The sequence below is a fragment of the Anser cygnoides genome, chromosome 10, assembly GCF_040182565.1.
Source record: "Anser cygnoides isolate HZ-2024a breed goose chromosome 10, Taihu_goose_T2T_genome, whole genome shotgun sequence".
Taxonomy (NCBI): Eukaryota; Metazoa; Chordata; class Aves; order Anseriformes; family Anatidae; genus Anser; species Anser cygnoides.
Window position 1 is genome coordinate 17,883,063 of NC_089882.1, and position 26,981 is coordinate 17,910,043.

At 45.9% G+C, this 26,981-nt stretch overlaps 1 protein-coding gene across 1 annotated transcript; it reads left to right on the forward strand.

The window, feature by feature from the left end:
- Window positions 1-88: 88 nt before the first annotated feature.
- Window positions 89-26,902, forward strand: RHOA (ras homolog family member A). The gene is made up of 5 exons (XM_067003246.1): window positions 89-235; window positions 18,530-18,687; window positions 21,449-21,569; window positions 24,539-24,669; window positions 25,651-26,902. Exons 2-5 carry the CDS (start codon window positions 18,532-18,534, stop codon window positions 25,822-25,824), a joined length of 582 nt encoding a protein of 193 aa, XP_066859347.1. The 5' UTR covers window positions 89-235; window positions 18,530-18,531; the 3' UTR covers window positions 25,825-26,902.
- Window positions 26,903-26,981: the final 79 nt, after the last annotated feature.

Here is a 26,981-nt window from a genome sequence, read left to right on the forward strand (position 1 = left end):
GGCGGCCCCCGCGGCCGGCCGCTGCCATTGGCTGCCGCGCAGGCGGGAGCGCGCACGGGCGCGCGCGAGCCGGGCCGGGCCGGGCGGGGCCGAGCGAGGAGCGCAGCGCCGCGCCGCGTCGCGCCGGGCCGGTGAGCGCGCACGCCCCCGCCCCGCCCGTTTCCGTTCGCCGCCGCTCGAGCTCGGGCCTGTGGAGCAGGAAGCGGCGGGAGCCGGACCCAGGGGAAGGCCGCAGGTACCGGCACGGGGCTCACGGCCGCGCGGGGGTGTGGGGGGGCTCCCGGCCGGTTCTCCCCTTCGGCGGCGCGGCCGCGGCTCCCGGGCGGGGCCCGGCCGGGAGCTCCGCGAGGCCGGCGGCGGGCGGGGGGTAGCCGGCCCACACCCTGCTCCCCTCCCCCCCCCCTGCCCCGGCCCGGCCGGGTTTCCCGTCGCCGCGCCCGCCGAGGGGGGGGAGGCCGCCCGGCGGAGCGCCGCCAAGTTTCCGGGGTCGGTAACGGGGCCGGTCCGGGCGGCGGGGGAGGGGAGGGCAGGGCAGGGCGGGGTGGGAGAGGAGCCGGGCTTTCCCGGGGCAGCCTGCCGGGCCCGGCCGCGCCTCGGGGGGGGGGGCCTCTCCGCGGGGCGGGTGCCGGTTTTTGGGGGGGGGGGGGGGGGGGGAACGGGGGAGCCGCGGGGCCGGGGCGCGACGCGAGCGGGCGGCGGGGCGTGGGGCGGCGCGGCTGAGTGGCAGCCTGTTGTGGTGACGTCACCGGCAGCGCGCGGAGGGCGGGGCGGGCGGCGGAGCGCGGGAGGAGCCGGGGGGGGGGGGGGGGGGGGGGAGGGGAGCGCGGGCGGCGGCCGCTCGGAAGCGCCCGGGCCGCGGGGGCCTCTCCTCAGCGCGGCCGCCGCCCGGGGAGCCGAGTTCCGCCCCCCTTTGTATCTGAGAAGCCCGACAAATTAGCTGAGTTGTCCGCGGAGCGATCCGCGGCGCAAAGGGTCGGGTGCCGCACGCGCTTTTTTGTTTTTTTTGTTGTTGTTGTTGTTGTTCTGCTGGGGGAGTTTTTTAAGAGCGAAAGCTGAACTTTATCCCTGCCTGAAAGTGCCGTCTGTGAAAGCGCCCCCCTCCTGCCGCCCTGTCGGGGTCTCGCCGGGGTCCCCGGCCCCACGGCGCTGCCGTTCCTGTTCCGCGCGCTCCAAAAGGCAAAAATCTGCCATCAGTCGTGTTTCCTTGTAATTGCTTCAACAGGACGCCCCGAAGCGCGTCCGGCGTAAACGCTCAACGTGACTAAGTTTTAACAGGTGATCTGCGTCGTTCGCTGCTGGAACGCTCTTTTCGGGACGTGATTCCTGGAGACGTAACCAGCGTGCGAGAGGAAGCGGCCGTGGAGCCGCGCAGCCCTCGCTCGCGCCGCCCTCACGGTTCTCCAGGCGCGCGCCCTGGCTGGCTGCCACGGGGCCTGAGCGCCAGAGGCAGGCGCTTCTCCGAGCCAGGGATCGACAGCAAAAACATCCTAAATGGTCTTAATTGCCACCAGGATGTAGGACTAGAGGTGGTTCTTCAGATAAGCAAATTCCGAGTAGAAACAGTTTGATTTTGGGGGGGGTGTTGTGGGGTGTGTTAGGAATTACCAGCTTCTTCCTTCACTTTTTCGTGGTAACTCTTGTTTTCACTGCTTTTTACTTACCTCTTATCTTGATCCTCTTCTTATTTTTTTTACTTTTCAACATATTTACGTTGCCCCAAGCCCCGTGGCTCTTCTTTACACAGCTTGCGTGGTCTGCTCAGCTCTACAAGTTCCTGCCTCGAACACCACGCTCTCACCAGGCCGTTGTACCTTCCTGGTCTTGTTGATCTCTGCGTAGTATCTGTAGTATTTCAGTCCCTGCTGCTGTGATATTATCGAGGTTCTTTCCAAGTCTCCCCTCAGACCCTACCCCTTACGTTTTACGCTAATGCCTGGACTGGTTTGTGTGTTATTACGTGTCCACTTAAACTGCTGTGTGTCACTCTGTTCTCTCAGGACTTGCCTTCAAGTTTAACTAATGTGGAGGAAAAGTTAAACCGGTGAGCTCGAGGAAGTTACCTTGTCAGGAAAGGCTAGTCAGCATGCCCTTCTAATCTTAAATTGTTCCGTGCGGTGAGTCTGTGCTGCTACAGAGGTAATATTGGTAAAAATTTGTAACAGAGAGCATTGCTGTGCGAAGTAAATGCACGTAATGACAGCTTGACTTAGGTTCCAGGGATGTGGCTATGCAAATGCACACGCCTTAATGCGGAATGGAAATCCTGGGGTGGTGGCGTGGCTGCCCTCCTGCAGCGCTGAGCACAGTACAGAGCGCGAGGTAGCCCAACACAGTAAGCTGTGTGTTACCTCTGTGATCGTCTCGAGAAGCCTGAGTATCCCAGAACCGCTTCCAGTCGCTGATTAAGTTACTGTTGCTTTGCTGTGTGAGCCGTGTACACCACTGCCAGGTGTCCAGGTGCCTTCTGACCTTGATCTCTGTTCTCACCTCGTTCTGAGCTGTGGGTGAAAGATGCCAAAAGCGTAAGTGGAGTTGGTAGAGGAGCTCTGATCCATCCGTCCGCTCTTCTCTCCTTTTCCTATCCACATTTTCACTTGAAAAGGGCATTTGAGAGAGTGAAATAACTAAAATATCCATAAAGCAACTTTTGATGGAGGTGTTTGCTGTCCACTCTTGCACGCGCACTACTAGTAGCCAGTCCTTCCTAAGTGGATCTCCTAATTAAACCAGTCGGAGCGGGGTTCGCTCTCTTCCTCTGACCAGCCTTCGTGAAGAAGGCGTGAGTGAATAGCGTCACTAGCGTACCTGGTGCCTCTAATAAAATTGGGCTGTGCACCTACAACAAATGCGAGGCCTTTCTTCCCTCAAACTCCAACAGTTGGTTTTTGATTGATTATTTTTTGTTGTTTTTAATCAGAAACAGCGAATTCAGCCTCCTTGCTCAGTAAACTAGCAGTGCTTTGTGGCCATAAGTCTTTTACCTGACAGTGTACTGGCTGATGGAACTGTCACACTGTGGAGCAGGTCCTCGCGTGGGTCTGTACAACCAGAGAGATTCCTCCTCCTCAGCTTTTAAGGAAGGTTGCGTTTGCATGTGTCAGTGGTTTGGAAAAACCAGCAACTCTCCCAAGTACCAGTTATCTCTGTTTGCATTCTTTGCTAACGTTTCATTTTTCTTACATTTTACACATGAGGGCTCTTTGTTCTCCACCTTCCATCTGCACTGCTGAAGTTGTGTGAGATGAGAAGGCTGTCGGGGGGTAGGATCTCAATAGCTTGGTACTGACAAAGAGAATCGGTTCATTTTTTGAACTTCAGTCCAAAAGCTGTTGGAAAGGCTGGCTTCCATGTAAACCACAGCAGAACTAGGCTTCTGCTCTTGAAATTGAAAATGTTGCTGGGAAGATTTTAAATTACAGTGTGGAATGTCGACAGATGAGAATGCAGTTTGGGATAAAGAAACTGTTCGAAAAAAGAATACAGCCCTCAGAAAGTTCAAGTTCTGAAGTTGACCCAGAAAGTAAATAAGAACATGAACTGTCACATTCAAGTCAAATGAAAAATATAAGAGACTTTCAGTAACATCAAACTGCTACCAAAATTAAATGATAAATTATTTTCCAAGCATGTAAGAAGGTTGCTGGAGTCTGGAGGGTCAGTAGATGATGATGAAGTGAAAGAAGTATTTGATGATGAAGCCATCAGAAGAAAGTTACATGATTTATGTGCATTCCTGTTTACTGTGGAGGAGTCCAAAGAGGTTCCTATGCCAGAAATTCTCTTTATGGGGATAAGGACTCACTGGAAGATCAGTCAGCAAAGAGTATTTCAGAAAAAATCATAAGTGTAGTTACAAAATGCCAAGAGCAGATGGTGCTTGCCCAAGGGGTTCCGAAGGAACTTGGGGATGAAATGTCTATATTATTAATTACGCTGTTTGACTTCTCACTTCATACCTCGAAGCCAGAGAAATAGGAGATGGCCTACATGGTATCAGTTCTTAAAAATAGTTCAGCAGGATATCGTAGAGTTCAAGGCCTATTTTTAAAATTAAAAAAAAAAAAGTAAAGAGTTGGGCTAACAACTTAAGAGTGGATAAAATCAGTGTGGCTTTTGCAAAGGAAATGGTGCTGCTTAAGCCTCCCAAAGTTTTGGAATGACTTGGCAAGCACAGAGAAGGGAAGCGTGTTTTGTTCAGTGTGCTCTCAAACGGCCTGGTGAGATCTGAAGGTGAGACGGGTGTTGGTTAGTAAGGGGAGGAAAGACGAAAGCTGACTAGGAAGAACTGCTTGTAGTCCTTCTGATGCTGAAGTAAAGGTAGTAAAATGTCAAATTAAATTCATTCCAGATAGATGCAAAGTTTAGAAAAAAATCTTGATTTCATGGGGTGAGAGGTAATTATTGCCATTTAGGAGGAAGAGCTTATCATAATGCTTTGGAAATGCTGCAGGTTGAATGTTCAGCAGTGATCAGATGAGTGCATGTGAGGAGCCCTGGGAAAAGGTGTAAAGAAGAAAGCAGGATAGCATCATGGCTCTCGGGTCATAGCCCACAGATACCCTGATTACTGGGAAGGAAAATGGACTTGGGGATTCAGTACAACAGGAAAAGCAAAGAAGAGGCTGACGAGGATGAGCAGGGATAATGCATGGATTCCATACAGGGGATGCTTAAGGAGATTTGGACTCTTCAGCTTGGAAAGACGTGACTGAGTGCGTTCTGGTCTAGATCAAAACCCACGGTGCCTCTTGCAGTCTGCATAGAGACCACAGAACTCAGCGCTACAAAGCGCTCTGAATGGCGATGATTTATGTGACTTCAAAATCAAACAGATGAAATCACAGGAGAAAACGCAATCAAATGGGCTGCCGCGCACAAAGATTAACAAGCTGACTAAGAATACCCAAGCTGGAAACTGGGAAAATAAACTCAGGGAGGTGTCAATGCATTTGCTTGTTCTTCTTCTCCCTCGGTCATGTCAGAGGCAGGTGGGTGTCAGGCAGGGTGCTGGAGGAGGTGGGCGTTTGGCCTGAACCAGCGCAGTCTCAGCAGTCAGCTTGTGGTAGGAGCAGAGGAGGAAGAAGAGGACAGGTGAGAGCATCAACCGTGAGTGCGAAAAGGTGGTTGTCTGGGAGAGGGGGAGTTGGTTTTCTTGTCTGTTTGTGCTTCTGCCGTGGTGCAGGGCAGCGGCTGGTGCCTGAAGGCAGCGATCTGACCTGAGCAGGACCTGCTGGGCTGCTTTTGGGCCATCCTGCTTCCCGCTGGACACAAGGGAGGTGTCTGGGCAGGGGGGACACCAAGAAAAAAAGCTGGCACAAATGCAAAGCGTTTTGCAGATCTCACACATGACTGGAAGTCCACGGACCTGCTATAATTACCTCAATATTAAGCCCTAATCTCATTTTGTGCAAAGTAATCTTGGGACTTGGTATTGCATAAGAGAAGTGCTCTCGTAAGTTGTCATGCCTGCATATAATGAAGAACGAGTCCGTGGGGGCAAAGTAACAAGAATATTAAACGAGAGTTGGAAGGACAGCAATGGAGGCACAGATCTTGAAGAAAAAGTTCTGCTTTCTGCCCCAGTAGTCTCTGCTTTACCTCCTGCCTCGGGTGTGGGAGGAAGGGTGTCATGTCATCGACTCGTTGTGGCTGAGACGAAATGATGGAGTTAGCTTTCTTCCCTGGGTTCTGAAGTGGTGTTAATCCCATAACCCTGTAGAAAAAGGGAGGAGAGCTTTGCAGGTAGTCAAGAGCAGAGCGAACAGGTCCAAAAGGACCTCGCTGGGTTTGGTGCTTGGAAAACAGGATGCACAGTGCCAGTGGAGAGTTCTGCTTGCACGTATTGCACTTCTAGCTTTTAACGTTTTTGGCTTAAGCGGGCTAAAAAATATGTTTTGGGAAACTCCTTTTGTGATATTTTTCCCCAGTCACGTGCTGAAAGAGAAATAAATATCCTGGCTTGGAAAGGAAATGAAAGCATCTTGTTTTGTTTGCATTTAAAAAGCAATGCAGGACAGCCATACTGCTGGGACAGGAGAAATGTAGAAACCGAAAGTAAAAAATAAAAAACAAGCTCAAAGACATGGAAAATGCCTAGCTGGGGGGAAATTGGAGGTCGAGGAGAAACCTATGACTAAGAAATTACGGATCTGAAAAGTTACAGATCTAAAAAGTGTTAGAAATAGCAAAGTCTTGCTGGAAGGTCTGCTGTCCTTCGCTTTGAAGCTGGCTTACCCGGCGTTACCTTCTGCACTTCCTGGAGACCGAAGACCTGGGCCCTGGCTGTCCTCACTTATCTTTGAGAAACACCTGCAAGTCGTTCTCTTCCTCCTTCCTCGTTGTAAGCCTCTTCCAGGTTGTCCCTTTTCCAGTTCTGTCTCCTTTGTTCACGTGGAAGCTGTTCAGTGGTGTAACTGCCCGTGCTGCCGTGCTCTAAAGCGCTCCCAGTTCTGGGCAGCCGTGGTGTGGGGCAAATCAGAGCTGCACACGGGCAGAAGGTGCCCTCCTGGGTTCACATGTTGGCTTAGTTATTGCTGCTTTGTTCACTCTTTCCTATTTCTGGATACTGGCTTTTTATTTATTATTATTATTTTTAACTCTTCAGAGTGTTGGGCTTATATTTTAAAGGAATTACTGATGTACCCGGAATAGCAGTGGTCGACTCAGAGTCCCTCAAATCCTATAGGAAGTAGGAACTGGTTTTGCAGTGTTCAAGTTTCATCCAAGTTTATTGCTCAGGCGGAGTCTTTTAAGGTCCTGCAGTTCATCACTGTAAGCCCTTGCCTTTATTGCCTGAGCATCTCGGCATTATCAGTAAATATTGTCTTTTTCCTGCTTTTTTCAGGTCATTTAGGAACATTGAGCTGTACAGGTTCCGCTGGTGGTCAGCGGTGCGAGAGGTGCTTTTCTTTGTCCTGTCCTTCACCAGTTACTGATCAATACACAGGGAAATTCCCTGTAGCCAGGTGTCTTCATAATCTCTGTAAATAAGAAAAGTTTGAACATCACTGCACGCTGAAACTGGCTGGAGTTGGTGACCTACGCCTCTGTTTTGTATACACCTCAAATCTGAAGCTCTTTGGCCTGAGAACAGTGTGGTTTATTTAGATGTGTTTTTTTTCCAGAAAACTCTTTAAATGCTGCAGCAGTGGAAGGAGCTTGGAAGAATGCTAGTATGTAATAATAATAAGGAGAAGTAGGACAGCCTTAATGATTGTAATCCCATCAGACTAAGACATCAATCCCAGGTACAATGATGGAATAAGTAACAAAGCGTTCAGGAAAGAATTAAGGCAATGTCACTCAGCCTAGGCTGGGGGTAATAGAAACAATTAGTGTTAATTGCTTCGGTTTGGTTCGTAAGTGTCCATCTCAGCCTTCTGGTTAGCACTTGACAGTAATTGCACATCACTTTCAGTAAGAAACGAAACTGCTACAAAATCAATGTGCTTCGTATTAAATTTAGGAGAAGGAGGGCAGCTTTAAAATGCAGCGTACCTGTGTCTAGTGAGCTCGTGAGGAAGTGAGCTCGTGGGCTGGATTTCTCGCCGGCCACCTGGAAGAAACGCAAAATAACAACATGAAGAAATCAGCAGAGGACAGGTAAATGAGGAAGTCACAAGTAAAGCCTTACCCCTAGTGCAGAAAACAGCTCACTGCTGGAGCAAGAATCGCAGCGGTGGATTTGTTACCCCTGAGCTAAAATCGAGTTGATTCAAGGAGCGAAACGTGTGCTGGGGAATGACCAAGCTGCAGCTTGTCTGTGCTCCGTGTGCTGCAGCCCTCAGGTACGTCTCGGGCTGCCAGCTGTGTGCCAGCTGTGCAGGAGCCCCCCCAGCCCCTGCGCTCAGCCGTGACGCCTTGGCCATGCCGGCGCTCCTTGCACAAGGGGCAGCTGCAAGGTTGGTTGCTGCTGGCCAAGGCATGGGGCGGTGGGGGGGGTGGGTTAAAACAACCTGTGCTGCAAGGCTCTGTTCTGGAAGGCCTGCTGCATGACCTGCGGAAAGGGTGAGTTAGGTAAGCTGTTGGCTCTTCTCCTGGTTAGGAGCTAGGGGACAGAGAAACTGATAGGGACAGCTTTGACTCCGAAGGAAGTGGCTTTACACACAATGTGTAATTAAGCTGCGGGAACTCCCTCTGACAGGATGTTGTGAGCACTGAAAGTTTACACAGGTTCAAAGGCAGTCTGGACAAGCTGATGAAGAGAAATCAGTTGGAGGTTACCAAACCCGCAGGAACTGCGTCTGGCCCAGGAAGCTCCTGAGCTGAAAATGTCTGGAGTCTGGGGAGCCTGTGTGAGGAAGCTTCTTGTTCCTTTTCCTCCGCTGCTTTTCTGTAGACATCCACTGCTAATTTATTGTCCTTGCTGGGCAGACGAGGCCCAAGCTAATGTGCTCAATTCTGTGTGCAAAGCCCTATAGTAAAGGGTGGCCCGCGAGTCCCCAGGTGTGGAAAGTGTAAGTTTTGCTGTGGGTTGGTCCCTGGCTGGTGCTGGAACTGCAGTGCTGGAGCACAGAGGGTCACACAGGTCGTGGCTTGGGCATCTTAGTGAAAGGTGTGTGTGTGTGATCGTGCTGAGGCTTTGCTCCTGTAAAGCGCCAGCAGGTGGGTGGGCTGCTCAGGGAAGGAGAGCAAAGCAAAAAATGTTTTGCTCTTTCCCGTGGTGGCCAGAAATCAAGAAAGCTTACCAGAATCAAAAGCAATTTTCTCATCTAGGAGTGAGATGAGCTGCATGTTGTCATACAAGATTTATCCTGAAGAGGAAAGCAAGGGCAAAGACTGTCATTTGATATGATGAATCCAGCTTTGAGACTTCACGTGATGCCTCAGGTTAGGCGTACCATGTCCATGTGATACACGACACTGATCTAGTAGTGACTGCCGATTTGGACTTCCGCAAAAACTTTGTACGGGCAGCTTGGTGCTGGACGACTCACCTCCTGTCCCGTCACAGCTGCCATAAAGGCAGCATAAACAATCTGCCTTGTGCTCAACTGAAATGCGTTGTGCGCCTGTGCCTATCAAATTCCAGTTCTGTACTTCTGGATAGCTCTTCATTACTCCGTATAAAACACACCGGTCATTAGGGGTTCCCTGGGGCTGGCATGAAACCAATACATTTAAGACCTCCTGCAGCTGAGCTGACCCTGCTCCCAGTTCTGGTGCCGTGGTGCGAGGAGGCTTGAGCTGGTGGTTTGCAGTTAGCTGGGAGCTGGTGAGGTTTACTGACTGGGCTTGTAGCACAGCTGTATGGCTCCCAGTGTAAAGCTGGCTGCAGAAGCGTCCAGCTGTGTTTGCAAAGCACTTTCCCCAAACTAGTAAAACTTACCAGGCTTGAGCATGGTTAATACCCAGTCCGAATAAACTGCTAGCAGAAAGCCGAGCGCTCTGCGCCGCCTGTCCAAGGGCCTGTGCCCAGTATTTTCACCCTGTTGGGTGCTACGCTGACCTGTGTGACTTTTTCAATTGTACTTCATTCATATAATAGAAAAATTCTCTTCCACCATGGATTATTTGTAACGTGCAGTGTCAGTAGCCTGCCTTGTGCTTTGCCAGCTTTGGGACTTTTTTGAGTGTTAAATTTGAAATGTAACCCCAAAAAAAACCCGTAAGAAGAACACCACCAGTAGATATCTTTTCTTACCAACTGTTCCCATGTAGCACGGTAGTTAGAAATAGGTCTGTTCCGCAGTGCTGTCAAACAAAGCACTTTGTTCTAGGTGCTCTAAAGAATAGGGTTGTTTCCCAAAAGCCTTGTTAGCAATACAGGAAATAGCGTGGCTTATTTTATGAATGTCGATGTCCACAGGCAAATTTGCACAGAATTAAGCATACTTTAATGACAGAAGTAAGCTGTGTTGCCTATCACTTTACAGCAGCAGCTGCATTCATGGATTTAGTGATTGCATTCCAGTGTCAGGGAACGGAAGAGCTACTGGTACCCCAGCAAGTCTTCATTTCAGGTTGTATGTGGTGTCAAACGAGTGCGATCGATTTAAGCATGGAGTTTTTTGATTTTTGCTTTCAGTGTAGTACAGATGAGTTCTATTCTGAATGCCTTTGGAAATAAAGGCAATAAATCAGTGGTCGCTGGCAGCACGTTTTGGTGTATGTAGTTCTTTGGGATCTCTTAGGAAGCCTGCAGCAGAAGCAGGGGTTGGATCTAAGTCTTCTCTGCGATTGAATCGCTTTGTTTTTTTTTTTCCCATACTCTTAATGCAGTCCTAAGGCCATTTGCTACCCATTTTGCAACTTCTGGGAGAGGTGAATTGAGGTCACTGTTTCCTTTGCTTCGCGGCTATCACCAGTTAAACACATGGCCCGTCCTGTCTGGGCTGTGTGAAAACACAGCATAGGGAGTACACACAGGCTTACGTGTGCCCAGAGGACCTGATTTAAGTTAGCACGAACAGCATTTCAGTAGTAACCTCCACAATGTTTCTAACACGTGTTTATGTGCTTGCATTGATGAAAAACATAGTGGGGAAGAACACTACAGAGCATGTAGTCACTGACATTTTCCATTGGGACTTGAAAGGAGGAGGAAGGTGAGATGCTTGCCTTCTGGTGGCGGTTAAAAGCACAGGGATTTGCGGATCCTGGCTTCTGCTAAAGGAGGGTGAATTTGGTTGCCATCCTCATCCTGGCCTTTTTCCCTTCTTCCTCCTCGTTCTCTGATCATGCTCTTCATACCGTTTCCCCCACCCAGATGCTCCATGTTCAGTTCTCGTTCTTTAACTGTCAGTGTACAGCTGCCCTACAGGCAGGCCTGTTTGCTTTTGGCCTGGCCTCCTTTCTGTTCGTAGCTGCTCTGAGACGCAGGTCGTTCTCAGTTTCGGTGCCAGACATTGCTAAATGGCCAGAAGAAAACTGTGGGAAAAGCTTGCTCATCCATGTCCTCTTCCTCTCTGGAGTCCTTGCAGAAGCTCCTTCCTCCCTCCCCTGGTATTTGAGCAGAAGTGAGTGTATTGTAAAGGTAAATCCACACTCTGGCCCAGAGGCAGTCCTCCCCTGGGATAGGTAGAGGGCAGGGCTTGGCTGCTCGGGGTGGGGAAGCTTGTGTAGGGTCGGACCCCAGTCCCTCAGCCTTGGGCCTGTTCCTCCTCCTGGCCCAGGTCAGTGCTGACCGAGTGAAGGGGGAATGAAGTCAGTGGGAAGAGTTGGGGCCTATAATTCTCTTGGTAGTGAACTGAGTAAGTGCTTGCAAAAGCACTTTAAAAAAAAAAAAAAACTTAAGTGCAGAAAAAAGCTGGTTACAAGATTTTAAGACCCACGCTTTCCAACACCTTTGTTTTGAGGACTTCAGCAAGATTAGGTATAAAAGAATTTAAAGGGTGTTTGCCCTCCTGGCATCAGAAATATAGTGAGTGGTACTGTTGAGCTGCTTCTGCTGGGCTCTTGGTAACATAAGCAGTAACAGACCAGCTTCTTGACAAAACTGCACACCACCGTGGGTCTGCCTATAGCACGTAGTGGGCAATATAAAGTTGGCTGCAGTTGATTGATCATTAAAATTGTCTAGTCGGGACACGTACACAGTGGTAAAGGGCTGTTTCTTGCACCGTGTTACTTTCTGCAAGGTTGAGGGCCAGAGCTAGAGAGGCAAACCTAGCGTGTTTGTTACCAGCTTATCCATCCGCAGAATGTCAACAGCGTGCATGGTCCTCACACACCCTTTTGTGGCCTTGGGGTATGCAGGAGAGGAGGCTCTGGAAATGTTGTCCCTTGGAGAAATAAGTAGCGTGCTGAAGAAAAAGGCAAATTCCACTGCAGTAAACAATAATGCTTTGGGGGGAGCACATTTAAAACCTGAAAAAAATGACTTTCCCCATTTCTCATCCTTCTGGAGCACTCCCTGGATCCTCCTAACAAGCAGGGCTTTATGCCGCGCGCCTCTCCCCGAGCGGTGCTGCACTTAGAAATAGCCTCATGCAACAAGGGCATTAGTGTGGCAGCTCTCAACAAACAGGAGCTCCTTGTGTCGTAACCTCCTGTGATGGTAGGGGGATTGAGCAAACCGTCTGAAGCTCTTGTAATACCTGTGGAAGGCACTGGCCTAGGTTTGAGGAAATGTCATCACTGCATCTCTTCCATTCAAATGAGTCACTTGTGTCATGTTGTGAGAGTTTCCACTTTGAGTCTAGCAGACCAGCTGGTTTTAAGAACCCTATAAATGCAGGGGTGGGAGGGCTGCTTCATTTACCAGGTGGAAAAATTGCAGATCTGGTGTCTTGCTACAGAAGATGGCACGGATGCCCCTAGAAGATGACTGCAGCTGTTCTATTGCACTACTTGGGATTGAATATTTCTTGCTGATTGCTCTGTGAGCATCTCCAGCAATGTTGTTCCTGCAGCTTTCTGGATTTACTGCTCTCTCCCTGCTCTATGCATTGTGTAAAAGGATGAATGTGTAACACTTGTGTTCAGTTATAGTGAGATTCTGGTGGCTTGGGCTTGGTCTATGTGTAGCGTCCTCTTCTGAACTTTAGACACCGCTTTTTACCTCTGAATGTAAGTGCGTGCTGGTCACAGGCTGTACTGCAGCAAAAATTAACTTGCATGTAACTTGAGTACATCTTAAAACATTTCAGGCTAGAAAAATACCTGTTGATTTCTGTCAAACCATACTGCTGGTTCAAACTGATGTATTTTCAGGCTTCGGAATACTTGACTACAAAAACTAGAGAATGTCAAAATGTAGCAGAAAGACCCAGCTGCAGTGAACGCTGTTAGTGTTGTCCTTGTGACGCGTACCACTAAGATGTAGCTGCACTGTAAGCAGTCAGGTTTTTCTCAGTTACACTATAAGGATGTTCTTCTGAGTATTTGCCAGAGCTGACAGTCCCTTAGCTACCCGCCGAATAGTAATGTATTTATTTTAACTTAAAATAATAAACTCAAAGAAGTTATTCTTCCAAATTAAGAAATTATTACTGTGAATATGCTAATGCAAATAGAGGAGTGATGAAGTAGAAAATAGCTGTCTCAATTTATCATGAATTGTGGTATACTGTTGTTACGGCCAGATATCTACTGACACTGGAGAGCAAAAATGTTTTTTTCTGGACAAGCAGCATCCCTAGAACAACTGTCAGACACGTAGAGGCTTTCAGTAATACAGACATGATGATGAAGCTCTCGTAGGAAGAAGGTTGGTGCAAGCTCAACAACAGTGTTCCTTCCGCCTTTGAACGTCCGTGTGTTGAACAAAAGTGAAGTATATTGTCCTGGCAGCAGCAGTTCAACCTCCCCAGTAGAGCAGAAACTTCAAGTACCGCAAAGCTGTAACGTTGGGAAGAAACAAGTGGTTGTGATGTTTGGTGACTTCCTTCCGAGGCTGATGGTGGTGTCTGGTGATCAGATGTGACATCCTGGGGCGTATTTATCTACCCAGTGCTTCTGAAAATTTGTTGAGGTCTGTACACAAACTCGCCTCAGCCTGTGTGGCATGTGCAGGAACGCTAGAGATAATGCCAGGAGCGGACTAAGCAAACCAGAGGCAACTCCTAGGGCTTTGGAGGCAAGGATATAAATGGTGATCTTTACATCCCTTAATTTAATTTTATACAACGCTTTTGTTCCCAGGACGTTACGCTGAGGAAGTTCTTCTGCTGTAAGTCTCTGGAAGGTGAAGCTAAAGTAAAAAAGATGAGGACACCGTAGGCCACCAAGATACGCTAAGGTGCTTGAGGCTCCTTCTGAGCATGTAGCTGGACCCTCCAGAAGTTGGCGATAAGGGGGTCGTAACTACCGAAATATCCAATGGATTAAATGAGTGAGACTGCTCAGTGAGTGTGAGATACGCTGGTGACAGTCCTGCACAGAGAGTCTGTGAGCAGGGGGGGGTCCTCCTGGGGTGGATCCTGAGCAGCTGGAAGGAAGTAGCTGAATGGCAGCTCGTGTGGGAGGGTGGCCTTCCACACTGCGTGCAAATAATGCCCGCAGACCTCAGGAAAGGCTCTGGCAGGAAGAGTTTTCATGATGAGCTTTTCTGATGAAAAAGATACTCCTAAGAATCTGCAAATTTCAAAGTGGTTTTTGTTTGCTTTGGTTTTGCATTGTTTTTTTTTTTTACTGAATTGCAGTTTTCTTGTAGACCTTAGGCATATGTATGTGAAGAAAAAACCCAGAAGGCCAAAATATAAAGTGAGATTCAAATGACAAGGAACGCTTAGAAAAAATCCGGAGTGACATAAGTATTTAGAGGAAGTTAAGAGCTGACGTGATACCCCACAGAAAAAGAAGGCTGTCCATAGGCGAGGCCAAGAAGGTCAGCTGCCTATTGCAGGTAATGCCAGTGAGAAGGGGGCAGGACCCCAGCCATGAGTACAGAAGGGGGAAGCAGAAATCCCTGAAGAGGAGCAGGTTATCCTGTTCTGCCACCCACCAACTTTGGCTTCGTTACGGTTTCTTCAGCGGTCTAGATGCTTATCTGGGGATCGTGATGATGAAACTTGCATCTGAGGAAGTCTGTAGTTCAGATGGAAGATGGGACTAGAACTTGGAGATGGAATAAACCATTAATCAAGAAGGATAAATAAAAGCATGACATTAGACTACTGAGCTGTGACTGCAGGGTCACTTACTACGTAGCAGTGCTAATGGAAAAGATCTGGGACTTAGCGTGAGTTGGAAGCTGCATGTATCAGCGGTGTTGTCTTTGGGAAGGGGGGAAAGACACAGACATCCATTGTGATGTGTAAACAACAGTGTAGCCTGGAAGATCACCAAAGTAATCCCTCAGCTCTAGTTAACGTTGGTAGAGCCCTAGGTGAAGTACTGTTTTTTGGCCTTCATGCTCTGGTAAATGTGTGTCAATGGACTGTGTCCAGAAGGGATCCACACGAAAGTTTAGAAAGTATGACTTCAAAGGAGTCTTGAATAAACTGAAATGATTTTGCCTGAAGAGAAGATTAAATAAAGTTGCATATTCTCAAATATACTAGGGAAAGGGAATGGGCTGTTGTGCTATCACACAGAATCACAGAATGTGAGGGATTGGAAGGGACCTTGAAAAATCACCTAGTCCAATCCCCCTGCCGGAGCGGGAACACGTAAATCACATCACACAGGATGGCATCCATGCAGGCTTTGAATGTCTTCAAGGAAGGAGACTCCACAACCCCCTGGGCAGCCTGTTCCAGTGCTGTCACCCTCACCGTAAAAAAGGTTTTCTCATATTTAAGCGGAACCTCCTATGTTCCAGCTTGCACCCACTGCCCCTTGTCCTATCGTTGGGTGTCACAGAGAAGAGCCTGGCTCCATCCTCCTGACACTCCCCCTTTACATATTTATAAACATTAATAAGGTCACCCCTCAGCCTCCTCTTCTCCAAGCTAGAGAGACCCAGCTCCCTCAGCCTTTCCTCATAAAGGCCATGCCCATGTCAAATAGGATAAACAGTAATGGGCTTATATTACACTACGAAGGCTGAGGATAGGCATTAGAGGAAGTTTTCTCATAGTGAATGTAGTGGAGCAGATAGCTTCAGAGGTTTTGTAGGACTCAGCCTTGCAGTTTTGAAGGGCATATTGCACAGCTGACAGCAGATAGGACTTTTAAGTAGTCAGTTGACTTGGTAGAGAGAACAGATGATCTCCAGTTCTGTAAAATCAAATATTACCATTGCTAAAAAGTATTCAAAAACATTTAAAACCACTGAAAGATATTTTTTTTTGAAGTGTGGATCATTTTAAACCTTCCACAAATGTAAAAAAATAACCCGAAGCCCCTAAGGTAAATGTGTGTACGTATGTATTCACAAGGTGAATGAAGCCCATTTTAGAGATAGATTTGGATTACTTGAGCAGTTATGTGTCCGATGAAGCTGTGCTTTAGAAGTCCTTGAGCCCTTGCTGCTTGATGGCTGAAATGGTCCTTCTCAGCTTGCACACAGAGAAATACAGATCTCTGTAATAGCCACTGCTTCTTAGCCACATCGTACTAGAGGTTGCTTTTAGGTGGTTAGTTTTACCTTTTCACTGCCTTAATTTCTTAAGGCAAGAGAAGAGGTGGAAAGGAGAAAACATTTTTGCTGTGCTCTTCTCTCATGTGCTTCCTCAAGCCCTCCTCCCTCGCCAGCAGCACCAAGTCACCTTCAGAGCTTCGTACTGGGATTGTCATGGCAAAAGTTAACTCACGAGGGTGTTCCCTCTGGGGTGGTGGTCAATATTACGATGGCTTTGCTGTTTGCTCCATTGTCGTGAAGCTTCGTTAAATGAATTCACTCATGAAGCTTCAGTGAAGCTTTTGACACGGTTTCCCATAGGATCTTACTGGACAAAATGTCCAGCATACAGCGAAACAAAAACATCACACGATGGGTGAGCAGTTGGCTGACAGGCAGGGCTCAAAGGGTTGTGGTGAATGGGACCACATCAGGCTGGTGGACCATCACCGGTGGGATCCCCCAAGGCTCCATTTTAGGGCCAGTCGTCTTCAATGTTTTTATAAACGATTTGGATGTAGGACTAGAAGGTGTTTTGAGCAAATTTGCCGACAACACCAGACTTGGAGGAGTTGTGGACTCGGCTGAGGGTGGAAAGGCCTTGCAGAGAGAGCTGGGCGATCACCAACCACATGAAGTTTAACAAGAGCAAGTGCTGGGTCCTGCACCTGGGACGGGGCAACCCTGGCTATACGTACAGACTGGGTGACGAGACGCTGGGGAGCAGCCCCGCAGAGAGGGATCTGGGGGGTTGTGGTTGACAGCAAGTTGAACATGAGATAGCAGGGTGCCCTGGCAGCCAGGGGGGCCAACCGTACCCTGGGGTGCACCAAGCACAGCACTGCCAGTCGGTCGAGGGAAGGGATTGTCCCGCTCTGCTCTGCGCTGTGCAGCCTCCCCTCGAGCACTGTGTGCAGTTCTGGGCACCACAGTACAAAAAGGACGTGAAACTGTTGGAGAGTGTCCAGAGAGAAAAAAAAAAAAAAAGCAAGTACATGTATAGTGCTATGAAGTACTGTCTCAGCCTCAAAATACTTTCTGCTGTGGGGATTTTCTTAGCCAGGTGTGGTTTCTGCATTCTTTAACCTGTACAGGAAGTTTCTCCCACATACCTGCCTGGTCTCCTTTAGGTCTGCGTAGATTTCTTATGTCCACAGCATCTTCTTGCTGGAGTTCCTCTGGTCACTCAACTGCTGCCTTCCAGTGGGTTGAACCCTTTTTTACTGTCTTTGTGTCCCCCTCTGCATTTATGGGAAGTGGGGATGAACAGTGAATCCCTCTCCGTGCTGCTTGGGCCACCTGTGACTTTGTAGATGTTTGCCAAATCCAATGCCATCATTTTCAGTCTCACCCTGACTCTAGCTTTTGTTTGAACCTTTTCCAGCTTTTGAGACCGAAGACCAGAGTTGCTCTGTTGCTTTCCTAGAGGTTCCTGCCATTTCACGGAGCAATAGAATAGTTTGGGTTGGAAGGGACCTTTAAGGATCATCTAATTCTAGCCCCCTGCCACAGGCAGGGACCCCTCCTGCCAGCCTGGGCTATCCAAAGCCCCATCCAGCCTGGCCTCGGGCACTGCCAGGGATGGGGCAGCCCCAACTAAATTTCATTTAGTTCTTTTGAGTGCTACCAGAGCAGTTCCTGATGTTTCCAGGAACTTGATACTTGACCCAAGATTTTGCCTATGCAACGTCATAGGCAGCTCAGGGCCCCTTGTTTTGTGCTCTCAAAGTTGGGACAATTTTTCTCTGTGTACATCATTAGAAGTGTCTTTATAGTGAACTGCCTGGAGCGATGTTGTATCATTAACAAACTTTGTCAGCTCACTGTTCGCGCTGCCTTCTGTGTCACCAACACCAGTGCGGTCTCGTACTGCCGCCGAGAGCTGCGAGGAGCACTGCTGGCACGTCTCCCCCTGCGTCCCCCGAGCCGTTAGCCGCCGCAGCCCTTGCTGGTGGCAGGCTCCAGTGACCCGGTAACGGCGATGCCCAGCAAAGCGGGTTGAGGACTGAGCTGTGTACTTCCAGAACGCTTTGCAGCGTGGTGGTTGTAATTTGAGGAACAAGCTGGTTACCTTGAGGTCCTTCCGCGAGTGCTCTGACGTGGCAGCAGAGAGCTCCCCAGTCCAAGTGACTCACAGAAAGCTGCTGGCACTTTACAGTTAGGACAACTCAGTGTGATGAGAAAATGTTACTGCCCTTGAGCTGAAGCGTCTCTTACTGGATCATCTAAAAGACACTTTCCAGAATGTGTTCGTGGGCAGTATTGCTCGCTCACTTACTTTCAGTGGAGGTTCCTGTCTTAAATAACGGAATAGGCAAAGAAATGCTAAAACATACTGATCTCCCTCCCTTCTATTGCTTTTAAGCCTAGTGGCTTACCAGTGTGTTGACACATCCTGGAGAATATTTTTCTTAAAAGGATGGGAATTTGAACTCTCATGATTCCAGATATATTTCCCTCTACTGGGCAGATAGATGCAATTTAAAAGCTCTTATTGATTAGAAACTTAATGGTTGTTAATTATTAGCATCTCAGTTAAAAGCTGTAATGGAAGAATTAATAAGTTGTTGTCTTCTTTTTCAGCCATGGCAGCCATTCGAAAAAAGCTGGTTATAGTGGGTGATGGTGCCTGTGGAAAGACCTGTCTGCTGATTGTATTTAGCAAAGACCAGTTCCCTGAAGTGTATGTTCCCACCGTCTTTGAAAATTATGTAGCAGATATTGAAGTGGATGGAAAACAGGTATGTGTACTCTCTTGTAATAGTCAAAATGAACTTGCATTTATTCAGAATAGCATGGAGATCGCCACAATTCTTTAGTAAGTGGTCAGTATGCATGCTTAGTACTCAAGATGTAAATTTATTTTAAAATATTTAGCATGTTCCTGTGGACAAAAATACTGACCTGTCCAGAACCTGCACATATCCAATGTCTGTTTAACAACATATTTCTAACCTTTTACAATTAGAGACTCTAAAAACCATACAGTTCTACCAAGGAAAACATTGCAGTATATGGGAGTGGATATTCCAAAGATGTGCCTACATGCTGAGGACGCTGGGCCTTTGGAATTGCATAGCAGAGTCCCTGTTTTGATTGGGACCTGGTATCGTGATGACAAAAACAAGTCCCTGGAGTAAGTCTTTTTTCATACCTGCTCCTGGCAACATGCAGAATCCTCTTTAGAACAGATGACTGGCACGCTTCAAAGGGATTTCATTTTTGTAGTTGTACATCTTCATCATTTGTTCCACTTGTCTGAAGGAATGCAGTTCTTAGCAGCCAAGTGTACTGAGCATGCAGCTCACTGAGCTTCGTTTTCAGTTTGTTCTTTTGTAAATGAAATGTTATAACATCTCATTTTAAATATTTTGAAAATTGGTTTTTAATCTATGTGACCTCTGAGTCCTTCTGTTTGCCAAACAAACAAACGTGCCAAATCCCTGATCCAAGAATCAGCCATCTGAAAGTTGCTGTCTGAAAGCCAAATAGCTTGCCTTTGCATTTGCGTCACACAAGGGGAGTGTGTGATGTGTAAAACTGTCACTTTCAAGGGTACTCTGGAAGCATGTGAAGCAGCAACTTTGTACCTTGAAAGCCCAACTATTTTCAAAACCACTTAGGCAGGCATGGCATTAGTCTTGTTTTGTTACCCTGCAGCTCACCTCCATGCCATGGGTCCTCATGTTGAGCATGTGGCAGGTCGTGGTGCTGGTGGTGCCGAGCTTCCTCGTCTCACTCTGACATGTATTTTTGCTGTAGGTTCAGGCACAGTCAGAAAATCTTTCAGTCAGTTCTAGTTCAGATGCAGTGACAGATTCATATGCTCATTTTCGATTCTGATTTGAGCAAAAACTTTTTGAGCCATTTTTGTGCTTTATTTTAAAATTGATTTCCTACTGTCACAGTCCAATTAATCGTGGCATTACAGTTTATGCTATCCAAGTCTGAAAAGAGCTTTTCTCTCTCATGATATGAACAGGTTAAAAAAAAATCCTTTTAAGCTAATGTAAGAACATGTTTTCCTGCCGAATTACAATTTCTACAGTTTCTTGTACTCTGAGGACTATTGTTTAAAATATGTATGATATCCATTTCTATCTCTTATCACCTAGTTAAATTGCCTCATTCCTTTCTGCCTGAATCTCTGCATCTCTAAATGGTTTGAACAGAGAGCCATGCCCTGTTGGCTCTATGCAGCCAGTACCTAGATAAAAATTGCATGAGCTGCTTGAGCAGTGCATTTTCTGTTGTGGAAATGTCAGCTGAATTTTTCATAACTAGAAGACATATTTTATCCAAGCACTTCGTCTGAAAACTTGATTACAAAAGTTTGTAAGAGCGTACTGCTTAGGACTGTCCTGTTTGAGAGTAGCTTGCCTACTGTCTTCTTAGAAAAGCACTACCAGAAACATTCAGAAGCCACGTGAAGACTCGTAGTGGTGCTGCAGGATGTGTTTCTTTGGCTGGTGCAAAGGGGCTGATACAAATGTCGTGTGAGGGAACCCGCAGCAGATGTCTCTGTAAAAAGTATGAACATTTGCTACAAAATTCACATTGGCAGATGTGAATGCAGAGGTTACTCTAAGGAGTAATCTGCTATATTTCAGTCAGAAGTTTCCTTACAAGTATGCAAATAAGGCTTTGTATCTTCAAAATACAACCAGACACGTACATTGCCCATTCACGTTCCCATTTCAGTTCCAGTTCTGTCCGTCTGCCTTTGTCTGAGCTGCTGTGGACTTTTTTCTGGAGTTTTTCTAGCATAAGAGCTTAAACAAGAAGGGACCCACTCTGTTACAGACAGATCAGAGAATCTCAAGCAAGAGTAAATTTCCTTGTTTAAATATTGGCTATATCTTCTAAACTTTTAAACAATCCTGTTGGGGTGTTCTCCTCTAGTTCTACCACAAGTATAAATATTGAGAATGTTAGCCAACTTCAGTTCTTAGTAACAAGAAACTTCACATAGAAATCACTTTTATTTTGAAGCAAATTACATGTTTAAATTTCTGCTGTGATGGAGTTATAACGAATTTGTGCACAAATAAGTATTACCTTGACATTTCTTAGTCACTACAGGTTCCAGCTGTAAACCAATTGAAAACATGAATAATCCTAAATAGCATATGCTTAGTCCTCTTCCATTGAAAACTGCTATTTCTGGAATGCTTATCAAACAGATTCTCAGCCCTTTGCAGCTGATTCCCTTTAATTCCTCTGTCTTGGTGTTCTGTTGGTAGCTTTTACATCCTTTCAGAGAACTGACAGTAGGCATGAATATTTAAAAAAAAATAAAGGAAAAAGGCTACAATAAGTTGATTTTTGGAGCTACAAAATGGGAAGTTTCTCATAGTTCTCTTGTCAAAGCATTTTGTCTTATGTTCCCCTCCTTTTGAGTGGTGTTGACTGAAAAACTTTATCCACTTTGCTTGGATTACTAGCTTATAAATCAAACCTTCCCTGATGATCTGGCTAACTGCCTTTGTCTTTCTTCTGCAGGTTGAGTTGGCTTTGTGGGATACAGCAGGACAAGAAGACTATGATCGACTTAGACCACTTTCTTATCCAGATACCGATGTTATACTTATGTGTTTTTCAATTGATAGTCCTGATAGTTTAGGTAAGTATATCAATAATTGAGTGAGAACTGCTGCTCTGTTGCTGTATTGCCCTGGGAAATCATTCTGTAAAATATATTTTCACATGCTGTAATGATTGAGAACATCGCTAACTTCAAAATTCATACTGGTTTCAGTGTATGGTTTTCAGAAATTAAGGCCTTAAAGGAACCTGTATTCATCAACAACACTGAGTGGCATTTTGATTTTTTAAATATTTTTTTATTTCTCCTTGAAAATTACAGGTTCTTAAACACTCGAGATCACACTATATCCAGGAAAATGGAGTAACTGTGTACATAAATGAGAAAGCTTGTGTTTTCATTCCTTAACCGTCTTTTCTTTTTTTCTTTTTCATTTATATTCAAAAGAGAGATCGGTTTCAAACACTGCAAATTGTTAGGTTCCAAATATACTAGATTTTCTTTCTTGGCTTGGTGGGGAAGAAACGTGGACTAGAACCATCCTGGAGAGGGGTTGGCACCTAAGGGAGTGGCTGTCTCACTAGTGGAAATGATCGCAGAGGCTGTAGATTTACACTCTAGTCTGCTTTCCCTTGGCTGGCATCTGCTTGTGATGGAGAAAAGAGCTGCTTGATATAAGATTTCTGAGCTCCAGAAACACATTTCAGACCTCTGTTTGTTTAGTAGGTGGGCACTTCTGTGTGGAGTCCAAGACTAAAATGCTCACTGATTGGTTTATAAAACTGACGCATGGGAATCTATGTGTTTGATCTTAAAAAGATGTTTTTGAAGAGGGTAAGGAGAAGGAAGTAGAGATGCTCCTATTTCTAAGGTTCAACAAAAAAACTCTGGAACTTTGATTTCTGTCCCATTAAAATGGTAATTACTCCATCCAGTGTAGTCTCCTAACCACGTGCTTTGTGGTAGCACTTTCTTAAATAAGTGAATTTCTGTAAAAATTCACTCACCAGTGGGATTTGTCCATTAGTGTCTGTTTGTGAGGTGTCTTGCTAGAATGCAGATAATGGTAAGGTTGATCTTCAGAGAAAGACTGACCAGATGTGCTTTGGCAAGACCCTTCTGTACAGCGACTGACTTTCACTTGTTTGTCACTGGTCAAAATTACGCCCGTACGTTGGGTGAGGAGGCAGTTCCAAACCAGTAAAACTGAGAAACCTGTCTGCTTTGTGTATTAATGAAAGGTGGCAAATTATTTCAAACGGCGCTCATAAATGGCATACAGATTCTCTCCCAAATGTATTAAACTGTTGAATCCTTCAGAGTTTTCTATCCCAGGGCAATCCTGATCACTGCAAGCTGTCCTTAGAGGTGCATCTTTCGTACATTTCTGATCTATCTTATGGATAAACTCTTCCTCCCAGAGTTGTCTTGGGAAGAAGCAAGAATGAGACAGAAAGGAGGCGTGAAACACAGTGCAGTTAATGGAAGGATTAGTCCTGAACATCCTCAGTGTATTATGGCTGAAAAATACCGTTCCTGCCACAATTTACGGAAGGCTTGAGCACATAAGCAAATAAAATATTTCTTAAGATGTCCCAGTGGCATTACAGTCTGACTGGGATAATGCCTGATGGCTGTTCGGTCTGATTTGTTGCCTTGCCTCTGAAAGGTAGCAGCCACTGAACAGGTAGGTGTGAAAGAGTGCCTTCTTAGGAAAATCAGTGCCAGCTTGACATCTGGAAAGTCCTGATTGCTCTCTTGATCGCTTCCACCTGATTCCGTGTTTAAAGACATCTTTCATGGTCTTGGTCTCTCTCTAAAACAATTCAAGGCTGGGTTGACAGTGGAACTGTAGTCGTGCTTGGTGTGGCTGTTAAGGCCAAGGTTTGGTCCGTGTTCGCTCCCACTGCATGTGCTACCCCCGGCAGCTGGAGGGCTGCCTGCCTGCCCTGAAAACAGGGTGGCTTGCTGAGCTCTAGCGAGTGGTTTCATTAAGCCAAGTCTGATCTCAGCTACTCTTCCTTTCCTGTCCTCCCTGCTCACCAGTAGCAGAGTGCCTGTGCACTGGGAGCAGTGAACTGCCAGGCAGCACTTCAGTTGTGAAACACCTAGAGGGGAGCACTCCAGGTGCACAACTGCTTACTGTTTTGGCTGAAGTGCAAAAACTAGCTTCAAAATGCTTGTCTAAGTTGTTCTTTCGGGCAAGAAAACGATGCGGTAATAGTGTAGTCTCTTCAAAAGCTGAATGGCATTTCATGAAGTTAAAAAGGAGTTGTGTAACCTGCAGGTATAATATATCCCCTGCTGAATCTCAGGTGTCTGAGAGCTTCTGAAAGCAAAGTCTAATATTTTGGACTGCGCAACGCTTCCTGGTATTATAGAATTTGTCGAGGTTTTCCTTTGCAAACAACCCTCCAGTCTTCTATTTGCAGGTCTGTTAAAATAAAAGTCATGAAGGAGAGTTGTAGGAGACAAAAGTTGTTTGTATGTGAGCATAAATTCATTTGCTGCAGGTAAGGAGAAATGGTAAATCTACAAATGACTTGCGCACAGTCTTTGTTTCTGTGCATCTGTAATTAGTCTGTAGAGTGATGTTTCTGGTACAGCAAATGGGAGAGTTTGGAGCGATGGTTTGATCTTGCTTTTTGAAAGGAAGAATTGCTGTAAAAAATTATGCTTCGGGGTTGTGCCCATCTTTAGCTTCTGGAGATAAAATGTTTCTCTTGAAGCACAATATTCCATAACTCCTTACTTCAGAATTCTACAGTATGTTCTTTGAAATACCTTATGCTCACCCTCGTCAGGTAGTTACTGAGAGAGATAGAGAAACCAAAATGTTAGGTATCCTTCAGCCTTAAAATGAACCATAGATAGGCTTGACTTTCTGGTGATACTAGAACAAGTCTGTTTGCACCCTACATTAAAAATAGAAAACTGTATTGCTGTGTTTTAGTAAGTTAAAATCAATCAGCAGATAGAAGCTTTAAAGGAAAACTAGCCCCAGAACTGGGTTTTAGTTACAGTCACACTTGTATTCATTTTTTCAGAAAACATCCCAGAAAAGTGGACCCCAGAGGTGAAGCATTTCTGCCCCAACGTGCCTATCATCTTGGTAGGAAACAAGAAGGACCTGAGGAATGACGAGCACACAAGACGAGAGCTGGCCAAAATGAAGCAGGCAGGTTCCTTTCTGAGTGTCTTAACAATAAATGAAGTGTGTGTCGTTTGTACCCAGAACAGTAAATGGGCATCAGCAGCTTGCTGCCAGCTTCCTATGGGCTGCACAATGAACGCTTATTTGTGACAGGAACCAGAAAGTATTCATTACCTGTAACTGAGTGTTTGTTTTTCAATTGGTGATTTAAAAAAAAAAAAAAAAGATTATTTTTTCATACCAAGCAATGAAAACTGCCTTCTTAGGAGCTGTTGGGTTACTAACAGTCAGCTGCTCCATGCTGGAGAGCTGGATTTGTGAGGTAGAAATGACTTGATTCAGAGAGTCAGTACAACCAATGCATGTGTGCTTCAGTTAATCTTTATTTTTCAGGTTGTATAAAGAAACAGTTTAATTGGTACCTGTTTTGAAGGAATTAATCACAGATGCTGTAGCTCACTCCTGAGCACATTACTTGGTTTTATTTTCAGATAGTGTCTGAAGCTCCCAGGTTGGGTGTAGGCCTGTAGGTACTCTGCTCAGCCCTGGAATTTTTGCTCCTGTTGCATCATATTTCTTTTTAGACAGACTGAGGCATCAATTTTAGGGTTTCTTCATAGGCTTTTGTTACAATTATGGCAAAAAGATGCATAAATGTTTAGTTTTAAATAAGCAGACTTGTGCTTTTTAAGCTCAGAGGCATTAGAAAATTTATCACGTCCTCAAGCACTGGTGTGATGTGCTAGTATGCACGCAGTCTGTAATCCAGGCTGAGAATTATATGCAGCATCTTGAGAATATAAGCAAATCTTATTTTAAATCTGCCTTTATTATTTTTAAAGTATTAATCTCAGAGGGGGGACTAGCTATTAATCGACTGACTAATTGTGTGTATTTAATCTAGAAATATCTTCGTGTTTGTTGGGAAGCTGGGTGGGAAAGAATAGACTGGGGACGTTCAGTGTGGCTTTGGACTTTTCACCAATTGCTTCTGTGTTGTTGCAGGAGCCTGTCAAACCTGAAGAAGGAAGAGATATGGCAAACCGCATTGGTGCATTTGGGTATATGGAGTGTTCGGCAAAGACCAAAGACGGTGTGAGGGAGGTTTTTGAAATGGCCACTAGAGCTGCTTTGCAAGCCCGGCGTGGCAAGAAAAAGTCTGGGTGCCTTCTCTTATAAAGTGTGGCCAGAGGAAGATGGCCAAAGCAGCACCCTGCACTTGAGTAATTTTGAAGTGCTGTTTATTAATCTTAGTGTATGATTACTGGCCTTTTTCATTATCTATAATTTACTTAAGAGATTTAAAAATCGAGTCATCTTGCTACCAGTATTTAGAAGCCAACCATGATTTTTATAACAATCTGCATCAAATTCATCTGTGCACCCAAGGTTAACCTCAACATTCCTCTAACCAACCTTTTCTGCACTCACAGGATATGTCAGGCGCTAACTGAAGACAATTCTCTATCTTCTGTCTTCTCTCTAGAAAGAGAAAAAGCTGTCAACACAGAGGATTGGTCTGTAACTACTTTATAACTAACGTCCTATTCTAATTGAGTACAACAGTTACATGGCTGTATGTGGAATCAAGTGTAGCTTCAGTGCTATCACATTTAGGAAGATCTGATTTTCATGGCTCAGTGATTTAAAACATTAGTTTAAAAATGTGATCACTCTGAAATGACCAAGTCCCATTCAGCTAAGGACAAGTGAGGGTTCTGTGGTTTCATGTTAGTTACCTTTTAGTTACTGTGTAATTAGTGCCAGTTTAAATGTATGTTACCAAAAATAAATCTATTTACCCCAGCTTAGATGTAGTATTTTTTGTATAATTGGATTTCCTAATACTGTTACTTGTAACCTCTGCATTAAGGTGTTCTGGGTTTTTTAAGAAACTGTATTTGAAAAAATAAAGTAAGATGGAAAGCAGCTGATCCTCTTCCCCTGTTCATTTGTAAGAGTCTGACCCATTTGAGTGGTCTGCATACCCAGGAGGAGTTTTTTCCGTGACATGCCATAGAGAAAAGACAGCCTGCTCACACTCAAAGCTTCTGAACTGTTCAGTTGCCTTAAGTTCATTGCTGGACCCAGTTTCAAAACTAAAAAAATGAAACTTTTTGTGTAAGTTTGGTTACCATGTAGTGATCAGACTCCTAACCTGTGAACTTCTTGCTGTTCTGCAGCCAACTAAACTCTTTCTGTATTTTCATTTTTCCAACAACTAATAGAATAAAGGCAGTTTTCTAAGCTCCCTGTATCCTGGTGTCTGTATTCCTCACTGTGTTTTTGGCCCAGTGTCTGACAACGTGAACCAGAAATATGATTTTTGATGCAGC